Genomic DNA, 21,047 nt, shown 5'->3' on the forward strand with positions numbered 1-21,047 from the left:
TTCGATTTAAACTGCAGATCATTTGTTAACGATGTTTCAATGTTTACATCATTCCCAATGAAGGATAATTTTATGTTAAGGTTAAAGGCTCAATGAACCAACGTATGGTCATTTACAACGGTTGTATACAAGTGCAAGGGAGTTTTTTTCCTGTATGTTTGAGTCAAAAGTTGTTTGCTGCCCTATTTGTTTTCTACATGTGAATTAATGTTTCTAAATCGTGTCATTTTCTTTAAAGTTGAGAGAATTCTCAAAATGGAGGAGCGAAATTACAATATTATGTTATAATACTGTTATTGCATCAAATGGTTGCAACAGAATAGTGGGTTCTTAGAAGTATATTGTGTCTCTGAACTGAGCGGTCCTCTGGGGCTTAATGCTGACAGTGGATTTACCGCAGATATCTTCTGCTGTGAATGATTCATTTCTTTCATACAAATCAACCTCGTGACCCAACCTTGTGACCCATTCCACACATCTGTTGTTTGTCATATAGACTAAGGGGGTGTATCTTTGCTATAAAATATCTTTGTATACTTTGTTTCGGGGCTCTCGATGACTCATCTAAGGGTGGTTCGTCGACCAGCCATCATTATTGTAGAGCACTCACATCATTCACTTGTGAGTGATCTACAATAATGATGGCTGGTCGACGAACCACCCTTAGATGAGTCATCGAGAGCCCCGAAACAAAGTATACAAAGATCTTTATTAATAAGTGAATAAAGATTTAGTTTAAGTATAACTCTGACTTGTGTGATAAGTTTGTGTTTCCTCATTTGATAATAAAGGAAATAACCACAAGATAAGTCCCTGGATAAGTCCCTGGATATGATAGGAAATTTCTGATAGGAAATCCTTACCTGTGACAGTCAGATTGGCACTGCTCTGAATGTCTCCAGTATCACAGGAGTATATCCCAGAGTCATCTGGGTCCACATTGTGGATGAGAAACAGGTTGAGCTTGCCCTCCTTACGGTTCTCATACTTGTCTCCGTTAAGTAGGGGCATGTTGTTGCGTCTCCATGTGACAGGTGTAGTGAGGTCAGACGTCGTACAGGATAAGGTCGCCGTCTCCCCTTCCATGACGACGGTGTCCCGGGGCTTCTTCTCAATGAGTACTTTAACTGGACACAGAGGAAAGTCAACTCTCAAAATGTGTACAGTACATATATATTTGTGTTTAGGTCGAAGAGGCTTTTAAACAGCTTCTACCCCCAAACCATAAGTCTCCTGAACATCTAGTCAAATGGCTACCCAGAATATTTGCAGTGCCCCCCCCAACCCTTCTCACTCCCTCTTTATACCACTGCTACTCTCTGTTGTCATCTATGCATAGTCACTTTAATAACTCTACCTACATGTACATACTACCTCAAATATCCAGTGTCCCCGCACATTGTATCTGTACCACCCTGTATATAGTCTCGCTATTGTTATTTCACTGCTGCTATTCAATCTACCTGTAAATCTATCTGTAATCTACTTGTTACTTTTATCTCTTGTTCTTATCTGTATTTTTTTAAACTGCATTGTTGGTTAGGGGCTCGTAATAAAGCATTGCACTGTTGTATTCGGCGCATGAGACGAATACAAGTTGATTTGATTTGATGAGGTATGAGTCCTCTACATGCAGCAGGTGTGTGATATTACACAACCAATCACACACATACCTTTCACAGACACAGAGGCGGTGGTCTCCACACAGCCTGCCTGGCACGTGTAGCTGCCACTGTCCTCGGACTTCAGCTCCAGGATGTGTAGCTGAAACACGCAGCCGTCCTGTTTCATCTGGTACTTCCTGTTGGGCCTGAGAGGCAGCCGGCCCTTACTCCACTGGACTGGGACTCCGGGCTTAGACAGCTCACAGGAAAGGAAGGCCGTGCCTCCTTCCTCAGCCTCCACAGCCTGCAGCTCTTCTTCAAAGCATGGAGCCAGCTCTAGGTAGTTGGAAGACAATAAGGGAATTCCAAATCTATGTTCCATTTGACCAATGTTAGGGTGAGTAATAGAAAGAGATTATTCAAAATATTGTACTGTAATATTGTAAGATGTGGATCAATTTATCAGTGAATTCTGAAAAACTATCCAAAGGATTGTTCAATAAGGTTGTGTTTTTAGGGAGAGATACTGGTTCTTGCAGAGTACGTACATTTTTCCACCATATTGTTATAGTGTCCTTATTAAAACATAAAGTTATTTATGTTCTTAGCTTTGTCCTTTGAAAATAGACACGTGAAAAGATTCTGGGGATGAGCATGCACATCTTCAATATGTACCCATTGTTCCTCTTTAGAGCATTTACCTATATGTAGCAAGTTAAATTATTGGGTAGTGAGTTGATACAATTCCACGTCTGAAAGATTTAAAAACAGCCTCAGATTTAGGAAGATGTAAAACTTTCCTTTTTTTTCTATGGATTTTATAACGAGTATACTTTTTTAAAGAACGTCTTCAGTGGGGTAATTGGTATTACCTGAAAATAAATGCAAAAACTTTGGGAGTCATGCCAGTCTAAAGAAATGTAATCTACCTGTAAGGTTTATGGGAAGATTATTCCATTTTATTACATCATATTTCATACTGTTGAGTAATGGAATAATGTTATCTTTATATATTTGTTGTTTGTTGTCACTTATTAAGCATCCTAAGTATTTCATATGTTTTGTTATCCACTTAAAGGATTGCTGTATGTCATGAGATATTATTATTTTTTCTCCATTATTTTGTCTTTTCCACAATAATTTTATATCCTGAGATGTTAGTGATTCTGAAAATATTTTTAGCAAAGAGGGCATTGAGTTTTCAAAATTGGTCAGGTATATCAGGAGATCACCTGCAAATATGTTTATTTTATATTCATGTTTACTAATACCGATCGATACCTATTATATTTGTGTCCTGTCTAATTCTTAGTATTATTATGTTCTTCCTTCTCTGTCTCCCAAACCAAAAACATCCCACTCCACAACTCTGTCCCAGTTCTCCCCTATTTACTCCACCCAATTCAAGCTTGTCCCACCCTCCCATTGTTGCCCTCTCTTACACATCTATGTTCCATTTGACCAATGTTAGGGTGAGTAAAACACAGAAAGAATTCTGAATATTGTGACCCCCTGAGATAAACCTGAGTTCCTGGTTATGTTGCTTCTCTCTAGATGGTGGGAAATCCTTACCTGTGACAGTCAGATTGGCGCTGCTGTGCATGTCTCCAGTATCACAGGAGTATATCCCAGAGTCATCTGGGTCCACATTGTGGATGCGAAGCAGGTTGAGCTTGCCCTCCTTACGGTTCTCATACTTGTCTCCGTTAAGTAGGGGCATGTTGTTGCGTCTCCATGTGACAGGGGTAGTGAGGTCAGACGTCGTACAGGATAAGGTCGCCATCTCCCCTTCCATGACGACGGTGTCCCGGGGCTTCTTCTCAATGAGTACTTTAACTGGACACAGAGGAAAGTCAACTCTCAAAATGTGTACAGTACATATATATTTGTGTTTATAGTTTATACTTCTTGGAGTTTTGTTGCACTGAATATGACCGTGATGAGCTGTTGTAAAGCTGCACCATCACTGCCTGGTACGGCAACTGCTCGGCCTCAGACCGCAATGCACTGCAGAGGGTGGTGCGAACGGCCCAGTACATCACTGGGGCCAAGCTTCCTGCCATCCAAGACCTCTATACCAGGCGGTGTCAGAAGAAGGCCCTAAAAATTGTCAAAGACTCCAGCAACACTAGTCATAGACTGACCTCTTTGCTATTTGCTACCGCACGGCAAGTGGTACAGGAGAGCCAAGTTTAGTTCGAAGAGGCTTTTAAACAGCTTCTACCCCCAAACCATAAGTCTCCTGAACATCTAGTCAAATGGCTACCCAGAATATTTGCAGTGCCCCCCCCAACCCTTCTCACTCCCTCTTTATACCACTGCTACTCTCTGTTGTCATCTATGCATAGTCACTTTAATAACTCTACCTACATGTACATACTACCTCAAATATCCAGTGTCCCCGCACATTGTATCTGTACCACCCTGTATATAGTCTCGCTACTGTTATTTCACTGCTGCTATTCAATCTACCTGTAAATCTATCTGTAATCTACTTGTTACTTTTATCTCTTGTTCTTATCTGTATTTTTTTAAACTGCATTGTTGGTTAGGGGCTCGTAATAAAGCATTGCACTGTTGTATTCGGCGCATGAGACGAATACAAGTTGATTTGATTTGATGAGGTATGAGTCCTCTACATGCAGCAGGTGTGTGATATTACACAACCAATCACACACATACCTTTCACAGACACAGAGGCGGTGGTCTCCACACAGCCTGCCTGGCACGTGTAGCTGCCACTGTCCTCGGACTTCAGCTCCAGGATGTGTAGCTGAAACACGCAGCCGTCCTGTTTCATCTGGTACTTCCTGTTGGGCCTGAGAGGCAGCCGGCCCTTACTCCACTGGACTGGGACTCCGGGCTTAGACAGCACACAGGAAAGGAAGGCCGTGCCTCCTTCCTCAGCCTCCACAGCCTGCAGCTCTTCTTCAAAGCATGGAGCCAGCTCTAGGTAGTTGGAAGACAATAAGGGAATTCCAAATCTATGTTCCATTTGACCAATGTTAGGGTGAGTAATAGAAAGAGATTATTCAAAATATTGTACTGTAATATTGTAAGATGTGGATCAATTTATCAGTGAATTCTGAAAAGCTATCCAAAGGATTGTTCAATAAGGTTGTGTTTTTAGGGAGAGATACTGGTTCTTGCAGAGTACGTACATTTTTCCACCATATTGTTATAGTGTCCTTATTAAAACATAAAGTTATTTATGTTCTTAGCTTTGTCCTTTGAAAATAGACACGTGAAAAGATTCTGGGGATGAGCATGCACATCTTCAATATGTACCCATTGTTCCTCTTTAGAGCATTTACCTATATGTAGCAAGTTAAATTATTGGGTAGTGAGTTGATACAATTCCAAGTCTGGAAGATTAAAACCAGCCTCAGATTTAGGAAGATGTCAAACTTTCCTTTTTTTTCTATGGATTTTATAACGAGTATACTTTTTTAAAGAACGTCTTCAGTGGGGTAATTGGTATTACCTGAAAATAAATGCAAAAACTTTGGGAGTCATGCCAGTCTAAAGAAATGTAATCTACCTGTAAGGTTTATGGGAAGATTATTCCATTTTATTACATCATATTTCATACTGTTGAGTAATGGAATAATGTTATCTTTATATATTTGTTGTTTGTTGTCACTTATTAAGCATCCTAAGTATTTCATATGTTTTGTTATCCACTTAAAGGATTGCTGTATGTCATGAGATATTTTTTTTTTTTTCCATAATTTTGTCTTTTCCACAATAATTTTATATCCTGAGATGTTAGTGATTCTGAAAATATTTTTAGCAAAGAGGGCATTGAGTTTTCAAAATTGGTCAGGTATATCAGGAGATCACCTGCAAATATGTTTATTTTATATTCATGTTTACTAATACCGATCGATACCTGTTATATTTGGGTCCTGTCTAATTCTTAGTATTATTATGTTCTTCCTTCTCTGTCTCCCAAACCAAAAACATCCCACTCCACAACTCTGTCCCAGTTCTCCCCTATTTACTCCACCCAATTCAAGCTTGTCCCACCCTCCCATTGTTGCCCTCTCTTACACATCTATGTTCCATTTGACCAATGTTAGGGTGAGTAATACACAGAAAGAATTCTGAATATTGTGACCCCCTGAGATAAACCTGAGTTCCTGGTTATGTTGCTTCACTCTAGATGGTGGGAAATCCTTACCTGTGACAGTCAGATTAGCACTGCTCTGCATGTCTCCAGTATCAGAGGAGTATATCCCAGAGTCATCTGGGTCCACATTGTGGATGAGAAGCAGGTTGAGCTTGCCCTCCTTACGGTTCTCATACTTGTCTCCGTTAAGTAGGGGCATGTTGTTGCGTCTCCATGTGACAGGTGTAGTGAGGTCAGACGTCGTACAGGATAAGGTCGCCGTCTCCCCTTCCATGACGACGGTGTCCCGGGGCTTCTTCTCAATGAGTACTTTAACTGGACACAGAGGAAAGTCAACTCTCAAAATGTGTACAGTACATATATATTTGTGTTTATAGTTTATACTTCTTGGAGTTTTGTTGCACTGAATATGACCGTGATGAGCTGTTGTACAGCTGCACCATCGAGAGCATCCTGACTGGTTGCATCACTGCCTGGTACGGCAACTGCTCGGCCTCAGACCGCAATGCACTGCAGAGGGTGGTGCGAACGGCCCAGTACATCACTGGGGCCAAGCTTCCTGCCATCCAAGACCTCTATACCAGGCGGTGTCAGAAGAAGGCCCTAAAAATTGTCAAAGACTCCAGCAACACTAGTCATAGACTGACCTCTTTGCTATTTGCTACCGCACGGCAAGTGGTACAGGAGAGCCAAGTTTAGGTCGAAGAGGCTTTTAAACAGCTTCTACCCCCAAACCATAAGTCTCCTGAACATCTAGTCAAATGGCTACCCAGAATATTTGCAGTGCCCCCCCAACCCTTCTCACTCCCTCTTTATACCACTGCTACTCTCTGTTGTCATCTATGCATAGTCACTTTAATAACTCTACCTACATGTACATACTACCTCAAATATCCAGTGTCCCCACACATTGTATCTGTACCACCCTGTATATAGTCTCGCTACTGTTATTTCACTGCTGCTATTCAATCTACCTGTAAATCTATCTGTAATCTACTTGTTACTTTTATCTCTTGTTCTTATCTGTATTTTTTTAAACTGCATTGTTGGTTAGGGGCTCGTAATAAAGCATTGCACTGTTGTATTCGGCGCATGAGACGAATACAAGTTGATTTGATTTGATGAGGTATGAGTCCTCTACATGCTGCAGGTGTGTGATATTACACAACCAATCACACACATACCTTTCACAGACACAGAGGCGGTGGTCTCCACACAGCCTGCCTGGCACGTGTAGCTGCCACTGTCCTCGGACTTCAGCTCCAGGATGTGTAGCTGAAACACGCAGCCGTCCTGTTTCATCTGGTACTTCCTGTTGGGCCTGAGAGGCAGCCGGCCCTTACTCCACTGGACTGGGACTCCGGGCTTAGACAGCACACAGGAAAGGAAGGCCGTGCCTCCTTCCTCAGCCTCCACAGCCTGCAGCTCTTCTTCAAAGCATGGAGCCAGCTCTGGGTAGTTGGAAGACAATAAGGGAATTCCAAATCTATGTTCCATTTGACCAATGTTAGGGTGAGTAATAGAAAGAGATTATTCAAAATATTGTACTGTAATATTGTAAGATGTGGATCAATTTATCAGTGAATTCTGAAAAGCTATCCAAAGGATTGTTCAATAAGGTTGTGTTTTTAGAGAGAGATATTGGTTCTTGCAGAGTACGTACATTTTTCCACCATATTGTTATAGTGTCCTTATTAAAACATAAAGTTATTTATGTTCTTAGCTTTGTCCTTTGAAAATAGACACGTGAAAAGATTCTGGGGATGAGCATGCACATCTTCAATATGTACCCATTGTTCCTCTTTAGAGCATTTACCTATATGTAGCAAGTTAAATTATTGGGTAGTGAGTTGATACAATTCCAAGTCTGGAAGATTAAAACCAGCCTCAGATTTAGGAAGATGTCAAACTTTCCTTTTTTTTCTATGGATTTTATAACGAGTATACTTTTTTAAAGAACTTCTTCAGTGGGGTAATTGGTATTACCTGAAAATAAATGCAAAAACTTTGGGAGTCATGCCAGTCTAAAGAAATGTAATCTACCTGTAAGGTTTATGGGAAGATTATTCCATTTTATTACATCATATTTCATACTGTTGAGTAATGGAATAATGTTATCTTTATATATTTGTTGTTTGTTGTCACTTATTAAGCATCCTAAGTATTTCATATGTTTTGTTATCCACTTAAAGGATTGCTGTATGTCATGAGATATTATTTTTTTTTTCCATTATTTTGTCTTTTCCACAATAATTTTATATCCTGAGATGTTAGTGATTCTGAAAATATTTTTAGCAAAGAGGGCATTGAGTTTTCAAAATTGGTCAGGTATATCAGGAGATCACCTGCAAATATGTTTATTTTATATTCATGTTTACTAATACCGATCGATACCTGTTATATTTGGGTCCTGTCTAATTCTTAGTATTATTATGTTCTTCCTTCTCTGTCTCCCAAACCAAAAACATCCCACTCCACAACTCTGTCCCAGTTCTCCCCTATTTACTCCACCCAATTCAAGCTTGTCCCACCCTGCCATTGTTGCCCTCTCTTACACATCTATGTTCCATTTGACCAATGTTAGGGTGAGTAATACACAGAAAGAATTCTGAATATTGTGACCCCCTGAGATACACCTGAGTTCCTGGTTATGTTGCTTCTCTCTAGATGGTGGGAAATCCTTACCTGTGACAGTCAGATTAGCGCTGCTCTGCATGTCTCCAGTATCAGAGGAGTATATCCCAGAGTCATCTGGGTCCACATTGTGGATGAGAAGCAGGTTGAGCTTGCCCTCCTTACGGTTCTCATACTTGTCTCCGTTAAGTAGGGGCATGTTGTTGCGTCTCCATGTGACAGGTGTAGTGAGGTCAGACGTCGTACAGGATAAGGTCGCCGTCTCCCCTTCCATGACGACGGTGTCCCGGGGCTTCTTCTCAATGAGTACTTTAACTGGACACAGAGGAAAGTCAACTCTCAAAATGTGTACAGTACATATATATTTGTGTTTATAGTTTATACTTCTTGGAGTTTTGTTGCACTGAATATGACCGTGATGAGCTGTTGTAAAGCTGCACCATCACTGCCTGGTACGGCAACTGCTCGGCCTCAGACCGCAATGCACTGCAGAGGGTGGTGCGAACGGCCCAGTACATCACTGGGGCCAAGCTTCCTGCCATCCAAGACCTCTATACCAGGCGGTGTCAGAAGAAGGCCCTAAAAATTGTCAAAGACTCCAGCAACACTAGTCATAGACTGACCTCTTTGCTATTTGCTACCGCACGGCAAGTGGTACAGGAGAGCCAAGTTTAGTTCGAAGAGGCTTTTAAACAGCTTCTACCCCCAAACCATAAGTCTCCTGAACATCTAGTCAAATGGCTACCCAGAATATTTGCAGTGCCCCCCCCAACCCTTCTCACTCCCTCTTTATACCACTGCTACTCTCTGTTGTCATCTATGCATAGTCACTTTAATAACTCTACCTACATGTACATACTACCTCAAATATCCAGTGTCCCCGCACATTGTATCTGTACCACCCTGTATATAGTCTCGCTACTGTTATTTCACTGCTGCTATTCAATCTACCTGTAAATCTATCTGTAATCTACTTGTTACTTTTATCTCTTGTTCTTATCTGTATTTTTTAAAACTGCATTGTTGGTTAGGGGCTCGTAATAAAGCATTGCACTGTTGTATTCGGCGCATGAGACGAATACAAGTTGATTTGATTTGATGAGGTATGAGTCCTCTACATGCAGCAGGTGTGTGATATTACACAACCAATCACACACATACCTTTCACAGACACAGAGGCGGTGGTCTCCACACAGCCTGCCTGGCACGTGTAGCTGCCACTGTCCTCGGACTTCAGCTCCAGGATGTGTAGCTGAAACACGCAGCCGTCCTGTTTCATCTGGTACTTCCTGTTGGGCCTGAGAGGCAGCCGGCCCTTACTCCACTGGACTGGGACTCCGGGCTTAGACAGCTCACAGGAAAGGAAGGCCGTGCCTCCTTCCTCAGCCTCCACAGCCTGCAGCTCTTCTTCAAAGCATGGAGCCAGCTCTAGGTAGTTGGAAGACAATAAGGGAATTCCAAATCTATGTTCCATTTGACCAATGTTAGGGTGAGTAATAGAAAGAGATTATTCAAAATATTGTACTGTAATATTGTAAGATGTGGATCAATTTATCAGTGAATTCTGAAAAACTATCCAAAGGATTGTTCAATAAGGTTGTGTTTTTAGGGAGAGATACTGGTTCTTGCAGAGTACGTACATTTTTCCACCATATTGTTATAGTGTCCTTATTAAAACATAAAGTTATTTATGTTCTTAGCTTTGTCCTTTGAAAATAGACACGTGAAAAGATTCTGGGGATGAGCATGCACATCTTCAATATGTACCCATTGTTCCTCTTTAGTGCATTTACCTATATGTAGCAAGTTAAATTATTGGGTAGTGAGTTGATACAATTCCAAGTCTGGAAGATAAAAACCAGCCTCAGATTTAGGAAGATGTCAAACTTTCCTTTTTTTTCTATGGATTTTATAACGAGTATACTTTTTTAAAGAACGTCTTCAGTGGGGTAATTGGTATTACCTGAAAATAAATGCAAAAACTTTGGGAGTCATGCCAGTCTAAAGAAATGTCATCTACCTGTAAGGTTTATGGGAAGATTATTCCATTTTATTACATCATATTTCATACTGTTGAGTAATGGAATAATGTTATCTTTATATATTTGTTGTTTGTTGTCACTTATTAAGCATCCTAAGTATTTCATATGTTTTGTTATCCACTTAAAGGATTGCTGTATGTCATGAGATATTATGATTTTTTTTCCAATATTTTGTCTTTTCCACGATAATTTTATATCCTGAGATGTTAGTGATTCTGAAAATATTTTTAGCAAAGAGGGCATTGAGTTTTCAAAATTGGTCAGGTATATCAGGAGATCACCTGCAAATATGTTTATTTTATATTCATGTTTACTAATACCGATCGATACCTGTTATATTTGGGTCCTGTCTAATTCTTAGTATTATTATGTTCTTCCTTCTCTGTCTCCCAAACCAAAAACATCCCACTCCACAACTCTGTCCCAGTTCTCCCCTATTTACTCCACCCAATACAAGCTTGTCCCACCCTCCCATTGTTGCCCTCTCTTACACATCTATGTTCCATTTGACCAATGTTAGGGTGAGTAATACACAGAAAGAATTCTGAATATTGTGACCCCCTGAGATACACCTGAGTTCCTGGTTATGTTGCTTCTCTCTAGATGGTGGGAAATCCTTACCTGTGACAGTCAGATTGGCGCTGCTGTGCATGTCTCCAGTATCACAGGAGTATATCCCAGAGTCATCTGGGTCCACATTGTGGATGCGAAGCAGGTTGAGCTTGCCCTCCTTACGGTTCTCATACTTGTCTCCGTTAAGTAGGGGCATGTTGTTGCGTCTCCATGTGACAGGGGTAGTGAGGTCAGACGTCGTACAGGATAAGGTCGCCATCTCCCCTTCCATGACGACGGTGTCCCGGGGCTTCTTCTCAATGAGTACTTTAACTGAACACAGAGGAAAGTCAACTCTCAAAATGTGTACAGTACAAATATATTTGTGTTTATAGTTTATACTTCTTGGAGTTTTGTTGCACTGAATATGACCGTGATGAGCTGTTGTACAGCTGCACCATCGAGAGCATCCTGACTGGTTGCATCACTGCCTGGTATGGCAACTGCTCGGCCTCCGACCGCAATGCACTGCAGAGGTTGGTGCGAACGGCCCAGTACATCACTGGGGCCAAGCTTCCTGCCATCCAAGACCTCTATACCAGGCGGTGTCAGAAGAAGGCCTTAAAAATTGTCAAAGACTCCAGCCACCCTAGTCATAAACTGTCATCACTGCTACCGCACGGCAAATGGTACCGGAGGCTTTTAGGCATCTAGTCAAATGGCTACCCAGACTATTTGCAGTGCCCCCCAACCCTTCTCACTCCCTCTTTACACCACTGCTACTCTCTGTTGTCATCTTTGCATAGTCACTTTAATAACTCTACCTACATGTACAGACTACCTCAAATATCCAGTGCCCCCCGCACATTGACTCTGTATCGGTACCCCCCTGTATATAGTCTCGCTATTGTTATTTCACTGCTGCTATTCAATCTACCTGTAAATCTATCTGTAATCTACTTGTTACTTTTATCTCTTGTTCTTATCTGTATTTTTTAAACTGCATTGTTGGTTAGGGGCTCGTAATAAAGCATTTCACTGTTGTATTCGGCGCATGAGACGACTACAAGTTGATTTGATTTGATGAGGTGTGCGTCCTCTACATGCAGCAGGTGTGTGCCATTACACAACCAATCACACACATACCTTTCACAGACACAGAGGCGGTGGTCTCCACACAGCCTGCCTGGCACGAGTAGCTGCCACTGTCCTCGGACTTCAGCTCCAGGATGTGTAGCTGAAACACGCAGCCGTCCTGTTTCATCTGGTACTTCCTGTTGGGCCTGAGAGGCAGCCGGCCTTTCCTCCACTGGACTGGGACTCCGGGCTTAGACAGCTCACAAAACAGAAAGGCTGTGCCCCCTTCCTCAGCCTCCACAGCCTGCAGCTCCTCCTCGAAGTACGGTGGTAGCTCTGGGTAGATGGAAGAAAGTTAGTTTCACTCACATGTTCATAAAATACATCTTAAGGTGAGTATTGCACTTACAGAATATCCCCATAGAATAGCCCACGAGGATAAGTCAAAGAATAACGTACTCTAACTAAGGTACAGAAAAACAACGTTGCTTTATGTCTTTACCATTGACCGTCAGATTGGCATCGCTCTGCATGTCTCCAGTGTCACAGGAGTATATCCCAGAGTCCTCTGGTTCCGTCTCATGGATGAGCAGGAGGTTGAGCTTGCCCTTCTTACGCGTCTCATACTTATCTCCGTTCAGGAGGGGCATGTTGTTCCTTCTCCATGTGACAGGGGTAATGAGGTCAGAGGTCGTACAGGATAAGGTGGCTGTCTCCCCTTCCATGATGTCAATGTCCTGGGGCTTCTTCTCAATGTGTACTGACAGAGACAGGAAACAGATTAAACTAAGTAAATGCGCCCTAATTGCATACACATACTGTATGAGTGGTTAAAGAGAATAATTTTGCATTGTACTGTCCATGAACAAATTAAAAGAGGCAGCACACCTTTGGGTTTGGGGACAACTAGCAGTTGGGCAGAGGTTCTCTCCTCCCCAACCACGAAGGCCACGGTCCCGGTCTCCTCCGGGGTGGTCATGGTCAAGACCAGGCAGTGTTGGTGGCCCTCAAAGCTCATCTGGTTCATTTCGTTCTTCTGCAGTGGGCTGGAGCCCAGCCACCACTCGCCTTCACTCACCTCGGCGTGGGACAGCTCACACACAAACACTGCGTCCTGCCCGGCTGTGACTTTCATGTCCTTCAGTCCGGACAATATTTTCACACGCTCTGTAGAGAAAGAGTTAGACTCCGGAGCGTTTTTAATAGGTTAATGTAGCAAGCCATACAGAGATTTGATGACCTATGCAAAAAAATGCAATTAAGTCATCTTATCTGGTTGATGGTCTACCACCATCCCTTATGTTTGTGGAAAAGATATAAGCTATCCTCTACCCACACTAATCACGTACCAAAACAGGGTGAAACAAAGACTCATTGTGTTCCTATAATTGTGTAAGTTTAAAGAGGATATGCAGTACTGTAGATTTACTTCAGCCCCCACTAAGATTGGGTTAGGCCTACCTTTCACAACCAGCATGGCCGTGGTCTTCTTTCCCCTAGTGATGCAGCTGTACTCCCCGGCGTCCTCCAGACTCAGCTTCTCGATCTCCAGGGTGTGAACGGGACCTTTCTTTTTTACAATGAACCTCTCCCCATCTGTGACCAGGCAGGCATCCTTCTTCCAGGTGACGGGGACAGTGGCACTGGATACCTCACAGGAGAGGACCACGGACTTCCCCTCCATCACCACATTGCTCTCCAGCTCCTTCTCAAAGAACACTGAGGCAGCAGCTGTATGGACCAGAGAGCGACATCATCAGAAAATGCCTTGTCCTTTGGGGCCATTGCACGACACAGAGTATATACGATACTGTGTAGGCTACGATTTGTCTGTCATGGCAAAACATTGTTCTAGAATATATTGAATATGTATTGTTTTATTCCTAGAGAGAGCAATTGCATTGACCTCTTGCTTATTGCGAATTCTAGAACACTTTGTTACAGTTGCTGGGGAGGCCCATACATCAACACTTTGTTTCCTGGTAAATGAGCATTTCATGTCCAACAAACACAAAATGACAGCCAGGCAACAGTAACGTACCTCTCACGTTGACTTCAGCAGTGGTTTTCTGATCTCCGAATATACAGCTGTACTCCCCCACGTCCTCTGGCTGGATGTTTCTAATGTGCAACTCTGCTATCTTTCCCTCCAGCTTCATCTGGTACCTTCCTCCAGGGCTCACCTCCTCCTCCCCTTTCCACCACTCCACCGGAACCCCAGCTTTAGACAGCTCACAGCGCAAGGTCACGATGCCCCCCTCTGAGGCCTCCTGGTTTTTAAGACCCATCTTGAAGGTGACAGGAATGGCTGAGGACATGAGATCCAAACCAACCATTTGTAGTGCTTTGCAAATATGTCATTAAGTGCTTAAAGGGATATTTTACTCAAAAATAATATTTTTATATTTTGTTAATTGTTTATTTTATTTTATATAAATTCACTGTTAATACAATCCCCATAAATGTTGCATGTCAGCTGTTGAGTTTTCAAGATTTAAGAGCACTCTCAGTTCAGAGCAAACTCCTCTTACGGGTGATGTTGACAGTGGCGGTGGTTTTGGCTTCTGCGTAAACACAGCTGTAGAATCCGGTGTCCTCGAGCACTGCATTCCTTATTGTCAGTTCCATCGTTGCCTCTCTCTTCTTTATCTGGTACTTTACTCCGTTCTTCAGCAGCTCCTCTCCTTTTCTCCACTCTGCCGTCAGTCCTGGTTTAGAGAGCTCGCAGAATAACGTCACACTGTTCTCCTCCTCGACTTCCTGGTTCTTCAACTTCACCGTGAACGTGACGGGAGGAGCTGGGGACAACAAGCAAAAGTAAATCGTAAAACTCCTATAAAGTCCTCACAGCGGAAAAGTGTCAAACTCAGTTACTGCACGGACCCATGAAATATCAGAAACTGCAAGCAGATGCAGTCACAAATACAAAGGGCATGTATAAGGCCTATGTCTTCGAGGGTTTATACAGTATATTTTTGTTGCATACATATTAACAACATATAACTAAGTGTATACTCAAAGTGTGTCAATATAACCAGTCTGACTCACCCGTTACGGTCAGTTCAGCAGTTGACTGGGCATCTCGACTCTTACAGGTGTATTTCCCAGCATCCCTCTCCTCCACGTTATGGATGAGCAGTTTAGTGATGCGTCCCTCCTGCCTCATCTCATATTTGTCTCCAGACTTCAGGATGACTCTGCCCCTCCTCCAGTCCACTGGGTCACCAGGCTTGGAGAGCTCACACCAGAACTCCCCACTGTCCCCCTCTTTGATCACCACGTTCTGGACCTCTTGTGTGAATATTACAGGGAGAGCTGACAAGAAGACATATTTAAGACCGTGAGAAACATCATTTGGCTCAACTGCTTTGATTTCTATCCATCAGTGGCATGTTATTTGACAAGCAGGGTCAATCTCATGTGTATCCCCATCCCTCCTTATAGAAAATTCACTTAATCCAAACACGACATTTAAAGACATTGACATTTTCAGAAGCACATCAAAATATTAGTGTTGAGCAGGCCTGAACGTCAGTTTTGGAACATACCCCTAACTTTGATATCAGCTGTCGTCTTGACGTTGCAGGCTGTGACACAGCTGTACTCCCCAGCATCCTGAAGGACCGCATTCCTGATGACCATCTCCACGGTCCTGCCCTCCTGCTTCATCTGGTGCCGCTCACCTTCCCTCAGCAGCTCCCCTCCCTTCAGCCACACCACAGGGACCCCCGATTTAGACAGCTCACAGCGCAACGTCACGCTGCCCTCTTCTAGAGCCTCTTGGTTTTTCAACGTCTGTTTGAAAGTGGCTGGAATGGCTGAAGAATGATACAAACCCATAACATCAACCGTGTGTGGGATTGAAGGGTACACTGTGAATTTTGAATGTCAAGAAGACACACTACAACAAAAAGTGTTCCTCCTACCAGTGATAATGATGGTGGCGAAGGTTTGCTGGTCTTCCAACACGCAGCTGTAGACACCACTGTCCTCGGGCAAGGTTTTCCTGATGACCAGCTCCAACGTTGCATCTTTCTGCTTCATCTGGTACTTCTCTCCGTTCTGCAGAAGAGCTGTTCCTCTCCTCCATTCAACCGACATCCCTGCTTTGGAGAGCTCGCAGCGCAACGTCACAGTGTTGCCCTCCTCAACCTGAACGTTCCTCAACTCTTCTATAAATGTGACTGGGCGAGCTGAAAGACACCATAGGAGAGGGTAGTCGAAACCTACATGAAACCTACATTTCCCTTTGTTTATGTAAGCGACTGGGATTGAATACAAAACGTGTGTCCTATTGATTAAATCTGCAGTCCATTTTCCCAATTAAACATTCAAGCTTTCTCCAACATCTCCGTAAGACATCAAACAACTCATGACTTCTGCACTTAACATAACCAAAATATACCCACCCTTTATTGTAACAGTTGCTGTGGTCTTTTGTTCGCCACAAATACAGGCGTAAACCCCACTGTCCTCCAGATTCGCGTTGATAATCTTCAATTCCACCAGTAAATCTTTCTTCCTCATCTGGTACTTGGCTACATTCGTCAACAGCTTTGCTCCCCTCTTCCACTCAACTGAGGCTGCTGCTTTAGACAGTTCACAGTGTAGCGTCACAGTCTTACCCTCCTCAACTTCCACATTCCTCAGCTGTTCTTTGAAAGTGGGGGGTGGGCCTGAGGAAAACCAGGAACAGTAGTGAGTGGTAGTACAACTTGCACGTGGAAAGGACAATGGGCTAGTCCATGTCATGCTTTATGCTTGTACTTCTGTCACAGAGAGAATTCACTAATCCAGAGGAGCTTTTGGATTTCCTGGGGTGGAATGAAAGCTGAAATACAGTACTCTTCTTCACAATGACGAGACATATTTTTTTTGATGCAGCATCCGGTTTATTCTTTCACTTTCAGAGCAGCGCTGCGAGACAATGTTATTATTGGTTCTCAGGCACATTGCTACAGGCAACAGGGCATTTTACTGGCTCGTTGCTCATTGAAGAATCAGTGATGAACATGCACGGTCTCCTTAGCAACGTCCCATTCATTTTGCACTGTTTTTTGTTGACTAAATGAAGAGTTAAATGTGGTATGCCTAGGGTTGGCGGTCACAAGTTATGAAGGCAGTCAAATTCCATGTGGCCGTTTAGTCACGGTAATTAGGCTTCTCCAAGCTATGATGCTGCTGATGATCATTAGTAGCCTACCAAACTTGCTAACTGCATGGTACTCAGCACTCTATTGCCCCACTAATCACTCTGGCATCAATGCAAATGTTATCAAAAATCGAATCAAACACTTCATGAGAGCCCATGAGAGCTCATGTTGTGCAACATTTCTATAGGCTATGCAATTGCGTGAGAAAACAGAGTGATGGCCTCTACTAAAAAGAGGAGGATCACATCAGCTTTCTATAGGCTAGGCCTTCTAGATTTATTTCTCAACTTTCCTAATATTAAGCACATTGTTTATATTTACAATAGGAGTATAGCCTACCTGGCTTGCATGAAAATGAACCATATGAAAAGCGTCCTCCATTCACTATTTAAATGCATAGATTACTTTTTTTTTTTTCTTGTTGTCCCTGTTTCGATACAAGTGCATGATAAGGGTCCATTCTAAATCAAAACAAATTTCACACATATTATTTTGTATATGTAAAGGCAAGATTAAATCAAGAATAGTCTGATGGGTGACAATATTAGCCTATCTCTTGTGAATGATATATTATCAGGGAGGGAGTTTTTCCTAGCCACCGTGCTTCTACACCTGCATTGCTTGTTGTTTTGGGGTTTTAGGCTGGGTTTCTGTACAGCACTTTGAAATATCAGCTGATGTAAGAAGGGCTTCATAAATAAATTTGATTTGAATGATGCCCCGCATAAAAAACAACACATTTTTCCCCGATTTCTTCTAATCATAGTCGCACACCTCATGTAGGCTAGCCCATAGGCCTATATGTTTTGATAAGGTTTGTATCACAACTAAAGTGTCCAAAAAAATTAAACACATTAGTCCACTTTACAAGGGGTGTAAAGCCTAACTGGCATACATAAGCAATGTGTGAGTTTCAAGTTTGGGAAAGATAACTTTCATCATAAAAATTCCCCTTTATAATAAAAGCATTACATGCATAATTGAATTTGGGTAACTTTTGATAATGGTGTTTTCCGCTAATGAAACATTTGCGCTTACTGCCTACTACCATGTGCGCATTGCTGCGCTTATAATGTGAAGAAATAGCCTAATAGTTTATCAACATTTTAAGCTGAACGTTCTGATCTGTTGCATCAGCCACATTGCGTAAAAAATTTTTTTGATGCTAGTGGTTGTATTAATTTGGGATCTATTGCACCCCACAACTGTCCCAGACTATGTTTGGAATATTTATTTCTCACACAGAATAGGTCGACTTTTGTACTATGGGGGATAGTAGATTGACATAGGCTAGTTCTTTTGCTGTTCGTTAGGCCTACTCATCTTGTTGGCTGACGCAAAGTAAATATGGACAGTTCTTCCAATATCTTCAAAACGCACCTCGGAATTGAATAAGGGTGCGCGCAGTTGAGTCCCCGATGTGTCTGTATTCACTTGTAGCCTGTGAGAAAGACCCGATCACTTGATGGAGAGCCATGTGAGTGAGAGGTGATTCGGAGCGCACAGCACTCAGGGAGAGAGGTACAACGGCCACTGGCACAAAAGGTATGGATTTTATTACGGTGCAGTACGCCACACAAAGGTGATGCTGCCGTTGAATTCCGTTAAATTCTAGGCATTATCAAGTGCTTGTCAAATTGTGAATAAGTGACTGATGTAGTGTGTGTAGCCTGCGCAAAAAAAACTAAGCAGAGCTCATGCCTTTCAAGCAACTTTTTTCAAATTATCATTAGAGTTGCATAAAAATCTAAATATATAGCCCAACATTTGTAGAACAACGAAAGTTACATTAATAACTCTAAGTTAAGCATATAGGAATACCGCTCAACACAGAACAGCCATATTTGCTCACTCCCTCAAATTGTTTGGAGAAAATATCCTTTCTATTTTATTCAGCTTTGTTCAACTGTATTATTCATACTATAAAATAATGCCAAGGAATTCTAAGCAAATCTTGTCTGCTAAATGAACAAGTGTAGCCCACAGCCATTTGGTATAACCAGATCAGGACCTAACATCAGAGAATGCTATTCTGTTCTTCTGAAATAAACTACATTTTCTTCATATCATGCTTCTTTAGACCTGTTTAAAAGAAAGAATGGATTTATTGTGAAGGTGTAGGCTATATTACATGGGTCTATTAGACTTTTTAAAATGTAGATTTTTATTTATTCCTTTATTTAACTAGATGCTCCAAAGGTCTGCATCGGGGGCTTGTGGGCTATGTGCGGAAGCCAGGAGATGCTACATGTGTTTATGTTAATTAGCGGTCAATTACCGTGAGACCGACAGTTATTTGCATGACAATCACCAGCTAATGACATTTCATAACCGCCACAGCCCTGGGTATGCCTAGTTATTGCACTTGTGTGCCCCAGACATACGATTACTAGGCAGCCTCTTTGGATCACTGAAAAGGTTGAGCAGGAGGATAATGACCACAGCGATCCATTTTCTGCTCACTTCACAACTTACACACAGACAGCAACCACCAAAAGACTCGCAGTAACACTGATCTGAGGATTTGTTTTCTGCACACAGTGGTTTCAAGAAACTTCGATTGCAGTAATCCCAGTCATAAATGTCCTGTAAAGGATTAAATCATATAGAGCATTCTGGTCCTTGAACTTGCCTGACAACGTTCATATTCAAGGACTCTGATCTATTAACCCTTTACAGGACAATAAGCAGGTAACCAAACAGTTACAAGTAAGGGACAAAGCTCTTTCAGTGCTGAGTACTTAAATCATGGGTCCACAGGAAGATATAGAACTGTCATGACGTTGGCCTGGGGGGTAGGTTTATAACAGTCATAAATACCTCTTCCCCCCTTTTTCCTCTCTCTACCCTACTGAGGTTACATTTGCAAAACCCTTGGTTAACATAGAGATTCTGGGAACATCAGTAGGTGGGGGGAAATGAACTATATTCTGGTAATCCGAACAATTGAACATATGCGGTGGTACTTAATGAGTATGATGTCAGTTCGGTTGTCACCTGAGACATTCTCATCAATGATAAGATGACAAACTCTACAGTGGAAAGTCTACAGAGTTATCGGATTCACATGGAATTGTTGTTCAATTTAAATGTTTGAATATTAAATTATTTGTAATGGGATGAAATGTGATTTTAGCTTCTAAAATGTGAGATGTGGGTTTTCATAAGATAGGGCTGCTCAATCAGTGTCCCGCCCTGTGACGGGACATGGGCTATAAAACTTTTCAAACACACCCTCCTCTCCCTTCCTATATAAGCCCTTGACGACAATAGAACTTCCTGTTCCGGGGATGTAGGACGACGGTCCTATGTCAGAACGAAGCCAACATCAGCGTGAGCTTTGGTTGCGAATGGTGTGAACTTTGAACTCTTATTCACTACAGAAGTGATATCTCCTAGCCGTTGAGATAGAAACAGCCACTGCAAATGAGGGTTAGGAAGGAACAGACAGAGCCCGTCTATCACACAACGGCGTTACTACAACGTATCCAATTGACCACCAGAGACATTCTTCAAAGGACAAAGGACTTGGTTTGGCAACACGGCCTTCCATCTACCACCAACCTAGCGAAGCGCAGCTCAGAGTAAATATTTATTGCATTTTCCTTTTCCAAATGGGCGATAATTTAGAATGCATAAGATACTCTATTTACGATAGCCCAGCTTCTTCCCTTTGTTCCTCAGTCTTCCCACTCCTTCACTCAACCAAGCCCCTTTTCTTTTGTGTAACAAGCTGTCATATCTGTTCCGCCCGCTAGGGACTTTTTCCTTTATGAAGTAATTTGTAATCAAGTTATGATTTAATTATGTGTATGTGTAATTCTGTGGGATTAGTTAGATATTTAGTAAATAC

At 42.2% G+C, this 21,047-nt stretch overlaps 1 protein-coding gene across 1 annotated transcript in view; it reads right to left on the reverse strand.

The window, feature by feature from the left end:
* The window catches only part of obscna (obscurin, cytoskeletal calmodulin and titin-interacting RhoGEF a), an 85,414-nt gene that overhangs the window by 47,736 nt on the left and 16,631 nt on the right, over window positions 1-21,047 (reverse strand). Inside the window, exons 22-40 of the mRNA XM_031838076.1 lie at window positions 16,451-16,717; window positions 15,968-16,234; window positions 15,590-15,859; window positions 15,090-15,356; window positions 14,573-14,839; window positions 14,083-14,349; window positions 13,503-13,772; window positions 12,930-13,208; window positions 12,544-12,801; window positions 12,111-12,377; window positions 11,034-11,297; window positions 9,532-9,798; window positions 8,422-8,685; window positions 6,921-7,187; window positions 5,788-6,051; window positions 4,287-4,553; window positions 3,177-3,440; window positions 1,674-1,940; window positions 864-1,127 (exon numbers count right to left, since the gene is read on the reverse strand). Coding sequence (XP_031693936.1) covers window positions 864-1,127; window positions 1,674-1,940; window positions 3,177-3,440; window positions 4,287-4,553; window positions 5,788-6,051; window positions 6,921-7,187; window positions 8,422-8,685; window positions 9,532-9,798; window positions 11,034-11,297; window positions 12,111-12,377; window positions 12,544-12,801; window positions 12,930-13,208; window positions 13,503-13,772; window positions 14,083-14,349; window positions 14,573-14,839; window positions 15,090-15,356; window positions 15,590-15,859; window positions 15,968-16,234; window positions 16,451-16,717 — 5,067 coding nt within the window. The remainder of the gene's footprint in view (window positions 1-863; window positions 1,128-1,673; window positions 1,941-3,176; window positions 3,441-4,286; window positions 4,554-5,787; window positions 6,052-6,920; window positions 7,188-8,421; window positions 8,686-9,531; window positions 9,799-11,033; window positions 11,298-12,110; window positions 12,378-12,543; window positions 12,802-12,929; window positions 13,209-13,502; window positions 13,773-14,082; window positions 14,350-14,572; window positions 14,840-15,089; window positions 15,357-15,589; window positions 15,860-15,967; window positions 16,235-16,450; window positions 16,718-21,047) is intronic.

Source organism: Oncorhynchus kisutch, linkage group LG13, assembly GCF_002021735.2.
Source record: "Oncorhynchus kisutch isolate 150728-3 linkage group LG13, Okis_V2, whole genome shotgun sequence".
In the NCBI taxonomy this organism is placed as follows: Eukaryota; Metazoa; Chordata; class Actinopteri; order Salmoniformes; family Salmonidae; genus Oncorhynchus; species Oncorhynchus kisutch.